At 39.3% G+C, this 15,421-nt stretch overlaps 1 protein-coding gene across 7 annotated transcripts in view; it reads left to right on the top strand.

The window, feature by feature from the left end:
- NDRG1 (N-myc downstream regulated 1) overlaps positions 1-15,421 on the top strand; it is a 76,598-nt gene that overhangs the window by 16,704 nt on the left and 44,473 nt on the right. For 4 of the 7 annotated variants that reach the window (XM_074202486.1, XM_074202487.1, XM_074202484.1 and 1 more), the window contains exons 2-4: positions 4,902-4,980; positions 7,374-7,409; positions 10,839-11,006. In XM_074202486.1, coding sequence (XP_074058587.1) covers positions 4,918-4,980; positions 7,374-7,409; positions 10,839-11,006 — 267 coding nt within the window. In that variant the 5' untranslated portion in view covers positions 4,902-4,917. The other 3 variants (XM_074202488.1, XM_074202485.1, XM_074202491.1) reach the window with 3 other exon arrangements.

Below are 15,421 nucleotides of genomic sequence, written 5' to 3'. Positions count from 1 at the left end.
AAATCTGGATACCACTGCCACACAGGCAAAGCCTAGCCAGTCCTCTTGTGATCATACAGCTCTGAATTTTCCTTTCTTTTTTTTTAATTCCTGTTTTTTGCAGAACAGGTAACTTGCCCAAGGTCATACATCTAGTAAGTATCAAGTGTCTGAGGCTACATTTGAACTCAGCTCCTCTTCACCCCAGGGCTGGTGTTCTATCCACTGTGCCACCTAGCTGTCCCTCATATCTTTTTTATGCTGCTTCTCCTGAACATCTTTGCTTATAACTTGTAGCATTCCACTTACCACCACCATGAATGAAGCTTTTCATCATTTGTGGGGTGACCTACAATTTTAATTCTTTAGGGATTGTGGCAGTAACATGACTTGCAATCAACTCAATAAAAAGATGCCAAAGAGACACAAGTGGCATGTCCCTAGAAACACAGCTGAACCAGGACTAGCTAAAATCCAAGTCTTGCATATGATTTATCCAATCATTCCAAGCAGTGTGGATCACAAGGACTTTTTTTTTTTACTCACAAGTGGTGAAGGGGAATTCTGCCAGGCCCCCAAGTTTTGGAATGTCCCTGTGACTATGTAGGCGAGATATTCTGCTGGCTGGGCTCTCATGACCACGGGTACGCTGACTTTGCAAAGGTCAAAGAGAAAAAAAAATCTTTGGATTTTTTTCTCATTCCCTTTCTATGTCTCTCCATCTCCCTTCTAATTTAGTACCTTCCCCTCCCTCTTTTAATAGATAAACTTGCTGATCTAGTGCAAACTTTGTCTTTGAAATGGCCCTGGAGAACAGTGTCTGAGAGATGAATCATGAAGAGTCAGTGGGGTTGTCTTCCTGGGGAAGTGGCGCTGTTGCCACATCAGTGTGGAGGACCTAGAGGTTGTTTATTTGGAGGGCAAAGGAGGTAGTTGAAGAGAGCATGAGTGTCCACTTTGGCATAAGTTTACTTTTCAGGGGTTAGATGGAAATCAACTTCTTCTGCCCGGAGTTGCCTGAGATGGCTTTATTTATCTGAGGATTTTCATGGAGTTGGGGTGCCATTAAGAGAAACTGACAAAAAGTTCAAGTTAGAAGGGACATTACTTAGAATGGAGAGTGATGGAGCTGGAAGGAACCCTTAGATGATAGTTTATTCTTTTCAATTTTGTACCTTGAGAAACAATTTATTAGAGAAGTGACTTAGCCTATTTTAAAACTCAAACTTTAAAATCCCCACCTGAAGCAGCTTGGAGGCTAATCAATCAACAAACATTTATTATTTATTTATTAGGTCTGAAATGTATCCCAGGCACATTTGATGGGCCCTGGAGACTAATGGAAAACATGTAGATACTGCTTTTAATCCTTGTACATAAATGTATACAAAGTTTATATAGAATAAATAAAAAAATTCCAAGGGTAGGAGAAAGCCCAGGAAACTAGGGAAATCAGGGAAATAACAAAAATAACACCAATAATAAACTAATAATTGTTTATTTTTATATTAAGATCACCATGTTTATTAATGTTAACTTTTAGCAAACTAGTATAGTCTATACTTTATAAATGTGTATATACTATATTGTTAATAATTAACAATTATAAATATATTTTTAATTATTAACTATTAAATATATTTTTGTTAACTATGTTAAGCACTGGGGTTATAAATACAAGGAAAAAAAAAAGATGCCCTCTTCTCTCATCTAATAGGAGAGACATTATAGAAAGAGGAACTAATAGGAGATGGTAACAAGGTCTAGAAACATGGCAGCAAGTTCCAGAAAGTTAGAAGCATAGCCAGTCATGAAATATGACTGATCTGGACTTATCTCCAAAATGGAGGTCCCAGAATGGAACTTGATCAATGGGAGAAAGCCAAATGAGGAGGGAAGTTCCAGGGTTAGAAGGTAGTGGAAGGTGATAGAGGTAAAGTCGACAGAGTGAGAAGCATAAGAGTCTAGAAGGGGAGATATGGAAGAGGGTAGTGCTAAGGTTACATGCAGTTCAACATTAGGGAGGTCCTTGTGGAACATCTGAAGATTCGATTAGTCATTTATTAGCTATGGGATTCTAAGTAGACACAACCCCATTTTCTTGGGTCTCTTTCTCTCCTATGAAATGGGGACATTACTTATATCTCCTAACCTTCTATATAGTCTGTTGACTTCCAGCTTGAACACTTGCCATTTTTCAGAGGAAAAAGAATAACAACACATTCATTTGTCCCACTGTGTAAGGAATCCTGTTTTTCTGGGGGTGGGGAGAGGATGAGAGTAGGCAGGAAAAAATTCACAACAATTGACAGCAAAAATGTTTTCCTTTTTCCTCATGCAGCCCTTTCCCCCAGCCTTTATGGGCATCAGTGGTGGTCTGGTAGCAAGAGCCCTTGCTCTTGGGGCACAGGAGGCCTCTGTCTACTTGCTAAGCTATATGACTCTGAGCACTCTTCTCTTGCTTACCTTGGGTTTTTTGTTAGCATTTTTTCATTTTTAGCATAAGATCAATGAGACCCTTTCAGCATTGACCCTTCAGTATTGCTGGGTTCTAATCTGATGATGGCTCATGATGAGGAGGAAGTGGAAAGTCAATCTTAAGTTTTTCAGTGTTTGTCTCTGTCTCACACTGCTTAATCCTCTCTGTTAGATATCCCAACCAAAAGACCTATGGCCATAAATACTGGAAATATCTCCTGTTTCACAGCTTGTATCCTTGGCTCCCCAATGTGCAGTAGAAACCATATTTAGACTTCCGTCATGGACTTGCACCTTGGAATAGCTTCTTCCTCTTTTGTTTTTTAACTAAGGTAGTGTGGTTCATAACCTGGAGTCTGGGGTGGCTAGGTGGCATAGTGGATAAAGCACCGGCCTTGGAGTCAGGAGTACCTGGGTTCAAATCCGGTCTCAGACACTTAATAATTACCTAGCTCTGTGGACTTGGACAAGCCACTTTAACCCCATTTGCCTTGCCAAAAAACTAAAATCAAAACAAAACATAACCTGGAGTCTTAAGTTCCTTAAGGTCTATGCATAGATTTCATGGGATACATGAACTAGAATGGGAAATACACTCTATCTTTCTCTTTCTCCTGTTCTGTCACTTTGTTTTTCTCTCTTTGTCTCTGTCTCTATGCATTTACATTTATAGTCTGGTTTTTAATCCCCGAATAGGCATTGCCTAAATCAAACTGAGACCTGTTAAAGACCTTAGCTGAAAAGATCAAGGTTGCCTACTGCATCAGGGGTCATCTTTCCAATCTACATCTGGTTTCTGGACCCAGATGCCTCTGGAGGAGAAAGTGAGACTGATAACTCTGAACAGCCCTCTCCACCCCTCCACTCAGATTCAATTCAATTCATTGCCTCCCTGATGTCATGGTCCTTTTCAAAAACGAAGGACAAAAACAGCAATAAATCTACAAATAAAACAAACACATATATAAAATATATTATATATATATATATATATATATACATATATGTATATGTAAAATTTGAAAAGTTTTTGTTTTCACTGACTTCTGTTGCAAAATGGGAAGGCATTCATAGGCATCACCAGATTGCTCAAGGAGTTCAATGACAAATAAATGTTTAAGAACCTCTTAAGACTTACACATCCTCAAGGATCCAATTCTCAATCTCTTTCTTTCTCTTCTCTGTAACATTTAGTCTGTATTGCCATATTTGGGACTAACTAATAGGTAAGCATGAAACAGTGTTATCGAGGTCTATTTAATTCCCTAGAAACAAAGTTGAGCAGAAAAGAAACTGGAAGGAGGTGGGGAAGAAGCAGGGAAAATTTAAGGATTTTGGTTTAATGTTTTAATAAAATTTATAACTATATTGAGGTCTCAGTGTAGGTACCTGTACCAGTCATTCATGGTCCAGTGGACAAAGTATTAGATTTGGATCTCCAGGTTACTGGTGTTAAGTACAGAAAGGTATATGAAATGAGGCAAAAGGCTTTAGGCTTTCTGAGCCTCAGGTTCTTTTTTTTATAAAATAAGGATGCTTGACCTTTCCACTTGTAAAGTTAGGATCGAACAAACACTCACTGAGTTCTAAAACCTACTCTTTGTAAAGGACTGGGAGACTTAAAAAGGTGTACGAAACATACCTGGCCTCCAAGAAGGTTATGGTCTAGCAGACAGAGAGGGTGTTTAGAGGAATACCTTTGCTATAAGACACGCTGTTTTAAGTTCCATGAGAAGTTAGATGGCTATCGAAACTATGAGTTAAGAGGACAGAGTTCCTACATTTGGAGTAGAAGGATCTGGTTTCTAGACTTATTGGTTGACTTTATTTAAGCCAGGCCTTCGGATTTCTCATTGAATAGTTTAAAGTTCAGTTGAAAGAACTTGAGTGAAAACCTTTTTGGGATAAATACAAAGTACTCCAAACTGAGAGGTAATGCCAGTGGGAGATCTTTCTTTCCTGAACTGCCTTTACCTACTCTCCCTTCCCCCGCCTTTCATCCACAAAACTCTCTAATTTATGAGTTAACAATGGGCACCTTGAGGGCATTATACAGTCACAGAATGTTAGAGTTGGAGGGCCCCAAGGTCATTTAGTCCAGACCTTTCATTTTGCAGGTGATAGAAGCAAAGCTTTTGAGCTGGAAGGAAATTTTAGAGACCCTTCTGGTCCACCCTTCTAATTTTATAAATGAGGGAACCCAAAGAGCTTCAGTGGCTTGGCCTCAAGTCACACATTTAGCAAGTAGCATGATTGGGAGTTGACCCAAATCCTGTCTACATCTACTGAGGTTCAGGAATAGGGCTTTGATTTGAAGGCTTCATTACAAGTCTTCATTTAGGAGTCTTTGAGCTCTTATTTCAGAACAATTTTCTATTGGGGAGGGAGAATAAAAATCTAGGACAAGTGCTGACCCTCTTGCCCTCGGTTTTCATTTTTTTCAGGTAACAGTCTGGGACCATGTCGAGGGACCTCCAGGATGTGGACCTTGCAGAGGTCAAACCTCTGGTGGAGAGAGAAGAGGTAAGGGGAGCAAATGTGACTTTTCGAGATCATTCATCTAAAACTCTTATTAGGTTTTAGAAAGCTTCAGAGATGTGCTGTGTGAAAAATTGTAAAGTGATAAATTTTTAAAATGGAAGTCCAGAGAACCTGGTATACCAGTGTTTGTTAATTACTCTTTATTTTTGGAGTAAATTTTTTTTTTAAATTAGCAAATTCTGTAGAAAAACTGCTTAGAGTTTGCCATTTTTAATTTGGCAGAGTCTCTAAGGATAGCATTTTTAAATAATTCCTTTCCTTGTGCATAGGACAGTACTAATTAATAACAGGCCACATGGTATTAAGAATTGTTGAGCTGGTATACTATTGAACTAGTATCTAATTCAATGTCTTTACCACAGCAACATCTCCAATACCAAGTAATTGTTCAACTTTACCTTACTCCATTGGTTGGACAATTTCAAAGAGCTTTTTCTTCTCTTCGGTGGAAAGGAGATCAAGACTCATCCTTCTTCCATATGATGGCCCTTTGGATATTTAGAAATAGCCTCATGCCTCTCACTTCCAAAAGTCTTCCTTTCATTAGACTGAACACCCTTTAGTCCTTTAGCCCATCCTCATGAGGTCTCGAGACCCCTCACCATTTTCTTGCTCTCCTCTGGGAAACCAACTCATCAATGTCTGTTTTTAGAAGTGTAGCATCCAGGGATCATTTCCCCAGTTGATGTTTTAAACTCAGGTGCAGGTTTTTGTATTGATGTATCCCTCACCCACTCTACCACCCACTCTACCCCAGCCCAAGTAAATTTTCTTTTTCTGGTTTCAATCCCTCTTGTAGTTTGTTGAAATTTTTTGTGTCCTGGCTTTGTCTGCTTATTAGAGTAGACCATCTCTGTTGGAACCAATAATTCACTCAACCCCAAGCCTTTGATCCCAGCTTAGTTTCTTATAGTCACATGCCACTAATCACAAGAGATACAGAGTATGATGGTTCACAGCAACTTCATCCTTGCCATTTATCATTTATTAAGTACATAATCAGAAGTTATGTCCTGGCAACTGTGAAGGGTCTTATGCTACAATTCAAAATGAATGTTGTTGGAGATGAAATAAATAAACCTCACAATCTTGTCCAGTTTGGTTACAGTTGTACTTTCTTGGTCTGGGAGAAATTGATTTTCTCCCAATTGATTGAAAGGAGGAGCTGCTTTTTCAGATTGGTCATAGTAATTCATTGCTATGCTTAATATGGTTCCTTCCCCACCTCATTGTGCCCAACATTCTAAAAGGGGTGGCTGCCTGTCTTTAGGCAAAGCCCCTGTTCATTCCTTCAAATCACAAAGCAGTGACTTGAAGGTAATAACCTTTGTCACTTACTTAATTTCCCAAATTATGCTTTTTTTGTGGTGTCAAACTATTTTCATTTTTTTTGACAGAAATTGAATTTTGAAAAAAAATCAATTTTTTTTTTTGCCCCTGGCTCTCCCAACTGAGTCCGCATTGCCAGAATGTGTGGATTGTGTTATTTCCTCCAAACAGTCACTTCCCTGAGGGCTTTGTAAGAATCATTCCCAGAGAAACAATTCTGCTGATGTGGTATGTGGTAGGGGCCTTTTTTCAAAGTTGTGTGGATTTTGAAACCATAGCTGAGCAGTTAGCGGAGTATATGACATCACTTAGCCATGATCATATGAGATAATATTTGTAAAAAAAATACTAATTAGCACATACATGCTAATCTTTTCTGTTTCCTGAAAACAATACATCCAACAGGCATTGCTTATTGGGATAATTCCAGGAATGGCCATGCTCTACTGGAGCACTAATTGAAAAAAAAAATCAATGATTGCTTCCTCTGCCCGATAAAACATTTGTGTCCCCAGAACCTTCCTCTGTTTAGAAACACAAAGAAAAGAAGGAATGCTGTATCTGCTAGCATCAGATATAGCCACCCTCTCTGGTGTTTCTTTCCCTGATCTTCATTGGGGAAATAATCCTCAAATTATGCTGCAGCAAGAAGAGAAAGAACAGTGACTCTGGAGAAGTCATATTTACCCAACCCATTCATACAGCCCCAGTGGTTGATGCAATCGTAGTGGTTCCCACAAATCTCATCTGAATCGAATGGGTAGATGTCCCCCTCCAAGGTGTAGTGAGAGTGTATGTATCCTGACTCTTTGGTCCTTAGTGTTCACTCTTCTGGTACCTGTGGAAGGGGATCAGTGAGTTTTTTTAAATCAAAGCCAGGCCACAAGTCCCACCTGAAATGAATAGTTGATATTCCCCAGAGGGTGTGGTAGAAGAGCTTCTGAAGGCATGACTGTCCCAGACTCGGCCCCTTCCCTCTGGGAGGTTCAGACCCCAATCCTGCACATTTCCCCACAGGAAACTGACTTGTGACCCTCTCTTTTCAGACCATCACTGGCCTCCTGCAAGAATTCGACGTTCAGGCAAGTAGAAATAGCTCCCGCCCCTTCTCTCTCCTTCCCTCCCCTTGCTTTGGAATTGAACACTATTCAAAATCCCTTCAGGGAGGGGAGAAATCAAACTGAGCTTACATCCCCACCCAGGGCAGAAAAGTGTCAAATGTTTTGAATATTGTCCAAAGAAATTGAAGTCCTTCTTTAACCCTTGAAGCAAAATGGGGGAAACATCCTAACTTGGGGATAACTTTTAAGTTCTGGCAAATACCGAAGAAAGGGCACAGAAACACTTCAATTCAGGGTTTTTTCCTAGCAAGGGAACATGACTGGGAGGGTCTTCAGGCTTTGTCAGCTCTGCATGAAAGTGAAACATCTTTTTGGGTTTGTTTGGTCTTGAGGAAAAAAATCTATTTTCCCCTCTGCTGGGATAGTCCTCTAGGACTCGCCTCCAGGAACAGCTGGATATAGAAATGGCATTCATCCCCCTGTTTATAAGAAAAGGTCAGCAGAAGGTGATGGATGTACAGGGCCAGTGAAGAGAAGACACAGATTTCAGATTTTCTTATTCATTCATTTCAACATATGCACATGATGTTGTGCTTGACTCTAGGGATATATATATATATATATATATATATATATATATATATATATATATACATATATATATGTCATATGGGAATACAAAGAAGAGCAGACAATCTCTGCCACAAAGGAATTTTCCAGAGGGACTAGCTCGCTCTCTCCCTCCCTCTCTAGACTGGAAGCAAAATTGGAAGGATTTTAAACAGCAGCACTCAATATTTTGTAACCCTGGTTGGCCAATTCTTTATTTAGCCTGACCTTTCCTCTTGGGGCTTCAGCTTTATCTCAAAAAAAAAAGGAGTAAAGGGACTTGAAGTGGTAGATAGCATCTTCAATTTTTTCTAGTTCTGAAAGTGTTAAGTCATTTACACATACGTGACTTGTTTCAATTGGGTTTTTTTTTGGTAAAGATACTGGAATGATTTTCTATTTCCTTTTCCAGTTCATTTTACAGATGAGGAAATTGAGACAGAGTCAAGTGCCTTGACCAGGGTCACACAGCTAGTGTCTGAGGTCAGATTTGAACTTGTGAAGATGAGTCTTCTTGACTCTGGTGCCACCACCTAGCTGCCTTCTCCTTTACAAATTCCTGAAGTGATTCTTTAAGCATAGTTAACATGAAAACTTAATTCTATGATTCACTGTACTCTGATTGAGATAGTGGGAGACCCAGACCTTGAGCCCTGATGATGAGTATAATGACCACCTTGTATTATGCAGATTATCCAGAGGGTTCTCACAGTATCTATAATCCTACCTTTTCTCAGCCTTTGGAGACAAGGAAAGCCTATGACATCTTACCTGTTTCACAAATGAAAACACTTAAAAGAGATTAAATGTTGTCACATAATCAGAATTTCTCAGCCTCTGTATTCTTAGCAGAGAATATTTTAATCAGCAAACATTGAATAAGTGCCTACTACGTGACAAAAATTTTAAATAGAATAATGTGTCTGAGGTCAAATTTGAACTCAGGGCTCCAGGCCCTATTTTCTGCCACCTACTGACCTGAGAGAGAAGGTATAGACTTACATTGGTAGGAATTTCCTCACCTGGGAGCTCCCTTTAATCAGTAAAATTAGTATTCAAATCTAGCCTCAAATACTCAGACTCTGATTCGGGGCAAGCTACTGCCTTAGTATTCTCATTTGTAAAACAAGACTATAGTGCCAGGTAGTCAGGAAGTCATCTTTCTGAGTTAAAAAAAAATACTTTTGGGGCAGCTAGGTGGTGCACTGGTCCTGGAGTCAGGTGTACCTGAGTTCAAATCCGGCCTCAGACACTTAATTATTACCTAGCTGTGTGGCCTTGGGCAAGCCACTTAACCCCATTTGCCTTGCAAAAAAAAAATACTTTCATCATATATATATTATATATATTTAATTATTATATAATAATGATTATATATATTATAAATATATATTAAATTCAGTGTATAGTTTTCAAAACTATCCTGCGTGACTGTGCTTCTTTCAGGTTCCCTTTTGTTCATTTAAAAATGACTCAATTGTTTTTTCATCCTTTTTAAAACAGATGACTCAGTGACCTTTTTTGCTTCTCTTTCATGCCTTCTTTTTTTTTTTTAGTTTTTTTTTTGCAAGGCAGATGGGGTTAAGTGGCTTGCCCAAGGTCACACAGCTAGGTTATTACTAAGTGTCTGAGACCAGATTTGAACCCAAGTACTCCTGACTCCAGGGCCGGTGCTTTATCCTCTGTGCCACCTAGCCGCCCCTCTTTCATGCCTTCTTTACAACCCTTCTTCCTTTGGGGAAAAATAAAAGAAAAAGCCCTTGGAAGAAATTAGTATCTTAAAATCTGTGTCTTAACTTTGCATATTAAAGCCATCACCCCTTTGTCAGGAGGAGGGCAGTAGCCTTGAGCTGTGATTTTTTTCTTTATTTTTTAATTAAAATATTAATATAAATATTTTAAAACTTTATTTTAATTTTTTTATATATCACAATTTTTTAATATATAACAAAGATATTCTGTAGAATAGCTAGGTCAAAATAAGTGACTGCCTTGAACTTGGTAGTGGACCTGGGTCCATTAGTGATAGGGGGCAACTCTAGGACAATGGGATGCTTGTCTATGATCTTGCTTCCAATAAAGGCCCTGGAATGGCCTTAGAGGAATGCAGCTAGACCTGAAAAGCAGGGGAAAAGGCTGTAATCTTATTCAAATGTAGAACACTTTCCTTGGGGGTGGATGGTGGAATTCAGAAGAGTGAAGAACGAGATCTACCATCTTTCAGAATGGTTTTAGTTTGTTTCTACTCCCCACCTCACTTTAAGGAAATAGCAAGATCTCCCAGTGGTCTCTGCCCATCTCTTGGGAAATAAAATGGTGACAACAAAGAGGGAGGTTACTTGGACAACCTCCCGAGATAGAAGGGATTCTTAGTCTTTGATTGAGACTCATATGAAGGAAGCAATTTCTTGTTTCTTTTCCCCTAGAATTGTGAGTTTTTATTTTATAGATCTTTTCTTACTTCCTTTCCATCATAACGCAGGGACAGCACAGACCCATCCATAGTTCCTCTTTCTGTTTTTGTCAGCTTTGATTAAATTGATGAATCCTGCTGAACATATACTTACAGGAACTCATTTTTAATAGTAGTTCCAGGAAGATCCTTAGGGAGCTTCTAATGTGCCCCCTCCCCTTCCTTATTTTATAGTTGAGGGAATAGAGGCTCAGAGAGGGGGAGGCCTATGGGGATGGGGGCTAGAAATGTGAAAAAACAAATGGGCCCCGGATTCATTTGGGCAGAAAATTTCAAACACAGAGCTTTGTCATAACCACTTAGGAGCTTAGATTTAAAGCTAGAAGAGACTTCAGAGTTTCTAGCATAGCGCCTTCACTTTTTTTCAGATGAAGAAACTGAGGCTAACAGTCTTGCCCCAGTCTACACCGGTAACATATGGCAGAAAAAATCCAGGCCTCTTTCCACATTGCCTTTCTCAAGATCGATTACACAGCTATTTAGTGCCTGAATTAATAGGGCTTGAATTTGCTAACTCTCTTTCCAGTTCCTTAAAAGTAAGTTTTATTGTTTAATCTTTTAGAACGTGTGCTTCCAATTGTCCCCATTTCCTTGTCCCCCTATAAGATTCCTTTCTTGTAGCAAATATAGTTCAACAAAACAAATCAGTTTATTGTCTGGGTCTGGAAACCTTACCCCCCCCCCCCAACCTGGAGTTTACCTCCTCTTTGTGGAGAGGCAGAGATGAACCCTCAGCCGTCATGATTGGTTTCCAGGGCCTTTTTCTAGGTAGCAGCCTCTAGTGCCTGGGATTCTGGGGTGGGGGGTGAGGTGTTAGACTGGGAAGGATGCTCTAGGGATTATCTAATCTACCCCCTTCATTTTACAAAGACAGTGAGAAAAGGAAGTATTGGGAGGTTACCTGGGCAACCTACAGAAATACATGGGATTCTTATCCTTTGAGATTCACATGAAGGAAAGAAGAAACTTAAATTTATCAATTTTATTATTATTATATTCATTTAAGTTCAAAACATTCCTGTGAAGGTGTTATTATCCCCATTTCACAGTTAAGGAAACTGAGGCAGAAGGAAGTAAAGTGACCCACCTAGGGTCACACAAAGCTAGTAAGTGTCTGAAATCAGATTTGAAGTCTCAGCTCTATCCAGTGCATCACCTGTCCATGTTCATATAGCTTGGAAGTGTGTCAGAGGTGAGATTTGAACTTGGAAACTTGATCATTCCAAATCCAACTCTGAGCTGATGAGGGTAAAGATGGTGGGGTTCCTTCTGTCCTTTTTCCCAGCCAGCCTTCTCTCTCAGTTCTATCTTCTGCACATCTTGCCTACCTTCCTTTTTCCCACCCTACTCAAAGGAAAGTCACTGGACTTTGACAATAAATTGGTCATTAAAGTGGCCCCTGCGTCACTGGGTTTGATTGCGGTCATTAGGGTAGGGCGGCAAGTACAGTGAGAGTTGTTCCAGCCCTGCCTGGAACATTTATGTGATTGAATCTTTCAACTGAACATAACTGCAAATTGGCAAGTTCCCCGGGACCCTGGACCCTGTGTTCAGTAGCAGCTGGCATAGCCTTGGGCTGTTAAGGAGGTAGGTAGTTCAGCCTACAGTTCATCCTTCTCTCTGTTGATGATTTCTTCTGTGTGACAGCCCCTCACTAGTCCATCAGCACTGGAGCCAAAAAATCCTACATAATCAACCTTCTCTTCCTCCCACCTACTCTCCTGAGGACCTTCTCTAGGAAGATAAGAGATGCTTCCAGCTAATACTGTACCTAAGCACTTTACAATTATAATCTCATTGGAACCTCATAACAACTCTGGGAGATAAGTGTTGCTTATTACCCCCATTTTACAGATGAGGAAACTGAGGCATAGATTGTCTCCAACTAGTTAACATGGGAAACAGAGCTTTCTTTATACTTATAAGTCTCTTAACTCTGAATGCAATATTTTTTACACTATACCACCATACAGCCTGTCTGGACACTTTAGTTTTTTCTTCACTCATCTCTAAAACAAAAGAAATTAATGAATAATTAGAATGCAGCTCTCACTTATGGTGCTACTCTTCTCTTCTCCCTGACCCACTTCCTAGAACAAAAAAGTTTGAGATTATTTCATTGTCCTAATCAAACATAGTGTCCCAAAACTTCACTAAGCCTTTTAGGACACTTTGTAGTCTGGGCCTTCTCAGACTCTCTTTAATAATGACATTTGTGTGATACAGAGGGTAGGGCATCACCCTTGCAGCTTTGTTTTGGAGTTAGGACCACAGATTATTTAAGCCAGTCACCAGCAGATCAATGATGTGCCTTAGAATAAACAACATTCAGGAACAAGGGAACTGGGACCAGGACTCAGACCTCTTGATTCTTTTCTCCAAACTGGACCCTCAACTGATGCCAGTCGCAAACCCTGGACTAGTTGTTTCAACTGTGGTTCCAAGGGGCAGAGAGCATGAGACCCAGGGGCAATATAAGATCCATGAAATCTTTTGACCTGCATTGCCAAGGTCAATGTAAGCAGGACTCAAAATTCAATAAATCTAGTGGCTTTTGAGGGGTGAGTTAATTAAATGTTTGACCAGATATAACCCTCAAAAGATGTTATAAATATCCAAATGGCCTCTGGCCCTTGGCAGAAAAAAGGTTTTCATTTCTGCCTTAAAGGATCTTGTCCCAGACTTCACAGTGTAGGAGGAAGGCCCTCTGACTGTAATCAAGTATTAGATTTTTAATCTTTTTTCAGAAAAATCTAGGAAGGACATCTTATGTGTTCCTTTTTCTTTGATAAGGTTGACTCAGAGACTAAAGATCAAAGAATTTCATGGACTCTTGCCTGGAGATATTATTTAATTAATCCCCTTTCTTTTTTCTTCATACAAAATACACAGCCATGCAAGTTAAAATTGAACCATTCTGTTTTCATGTCCTTTCTTCAATCCATCAAAGAATAATGATAATTATAATAGCTAGCATTCCTATAGCACTTTACAGATATTTTATCCTACAACAACTCTGGGAAGTAGATACTATTATTACTCTTTATTTTTCAAATGAGGAAGATGAGGCATGCACGTTAGACTGAGATAGTCTCAGTCTCTGAGATCAGATTTGAATTCAGGTCCAGAAAATGCTCTCATCTGCCTAATATTTATGTAGACTGTTTAAGTCTTCCCAAACTTTACATATTATCTTTTCCAACCCTATGCTGTCATTTCCATTGCAATTAAGAAGGGATAGTATTTGAATTTAGTGATCCTAAGTCCACTGCCCAGTTCACTCTATTAAGATCTGTTGTTTCATCATTGTAGGCATCCCTTCAAAACAAATTTCAAGATCTTGTATCTTAATAAATAGAACAATGGTGTTGCTGAAGCCACAAGAAAAAATAAAGTTTTAGGGTGACCAACCTAGCTAGTTTAGGTCTTAGACAATAAATATATAACCTTTCTCTACCCCTCTTCATTCTAATACCTTGTCTCTCTTGTCCTGTACATAGCTTATTTTTACTTATTTGCCTTTTTCTCTTTGGCATTAGACATATTAGCAAAGAGTACTCAACATAAGATCCTCTGCCCTTAATGGGCATTTAATAACTTGGTTGACTTTGTTTACAATGAATCAATCTCCACATAGGATGGAGAAGTCAGGGGAAATACCCCCAAAGGGGATACTTTCAAAATTAGGGAATCCTAGGTATGGATTACTAGAGTTAGATGGGGGGAGATAATGGGATTAGACTAGGGATTGCTTATCTTTTTTTGTGTTGTAGACCTGGTCTTTAGACCTCCACTCAGGATATTTGGAGCTCACATTCTTATTTATTTATTTATTTATTCATTTAATCTATCTATCTATCTATTAATTAATTAGTTTTTACAAGACAGTGAGGGTAAGTAACTTGCCCAAGTTCACACAGGTAATTATTGTGTGTCTGAGGCTGGATTTGAACTCAGGGCCTCCTGACTCCAGGGTTGGTGCTCTATTCATTGCTCTGCCTAGCTGCCCCTGTAGCTCACATTCTTAATCGAAGGAAATACTAAATTTTGTTAGAGCTTAGTGAAAATAGATTCTTTTCCAATTCAGCTTAACATGCCCTAGAAATCTAAATCATGAATCGATTTGTGACTCCAAGATTAAAATGTCTGGAGTTAGGTGATAGGACAGTGCTTGGGATATAATCAAATCAAAAAATCATTTCCTAAGAGCCTATTAGGGACATGAATGACCATGTATTAGATAGCGAAGCCACTAAAGTCCATCTCAAGCCCCTTCATTCAGAAGCTTTTGCTGAGGTTAAACTGGATAATTTGAATGAGTAGTGAGCACATAACCTGATGACTGGGCAGGTGAGATGTGGAAAATAGGCTTGTGGTAGGATATACTGATATTTGTGGGTTCCCTTAGTCATGGGTATGAGAAGGTTAATTATATCTTTGAAGCCTATTATTCCTGCTCCCTCTTTCCCCCATCCCATACAGACCCCACTGAATCCCTTTCAAGTAAATGAGTATCTGTCTCTTGTTCAGCAGCCGACTTGAGCTCTTCAAGGATCACCTGGGGTATGAGTCAGGAAACAGGGTGCTTTCAAAGGAATGAAGACTCCATATAAGAGGTTGCTTGGAGCTTACCAAGTCATTTCACCTTCAGGGAAGGTTTGTAGAGAGAAGTTCTTTGAAGTTGTCAGCTTGAGCAAACCTTGGAAATCAAAATTGGATAGAGGCTATGATCCCATTTGTGGGTAGACCTTTCACCCAAGATTTGAACTTAGATCTTTCTGCCTCATGTACTGAGCTATTCAATTACCTTATGATCCAGCTAATGCATAGGGGCCTACCTTTGGTTATTTTACCATAAGGAATGATGTCTATTCATTCTAATCTATCTCTTTCCCATTTATATTACATAGCTTTGAGATTCTCATACTTCCACTTCATGATTAATCTTTAG

Source organism: Macrotis lagotis, chromosome X (genome assembly GCF_037893015.1).
Source record: "Macrotis lagotis isolate mMagLag1 chromosome X, bilby.v1.9.chrom.fasta, whole genome shotgun sequence".
NCBI lineage: Eukaryota > Metazoa > Chordata > Mammalia > Peramelemorphia > Peramelidae > Macrotis > Macrotis lagotis.
Note: the sequence above shows the minus strand (reverse complement) of the source record. Positions and strands in the feature narration are given on the sequence as shown.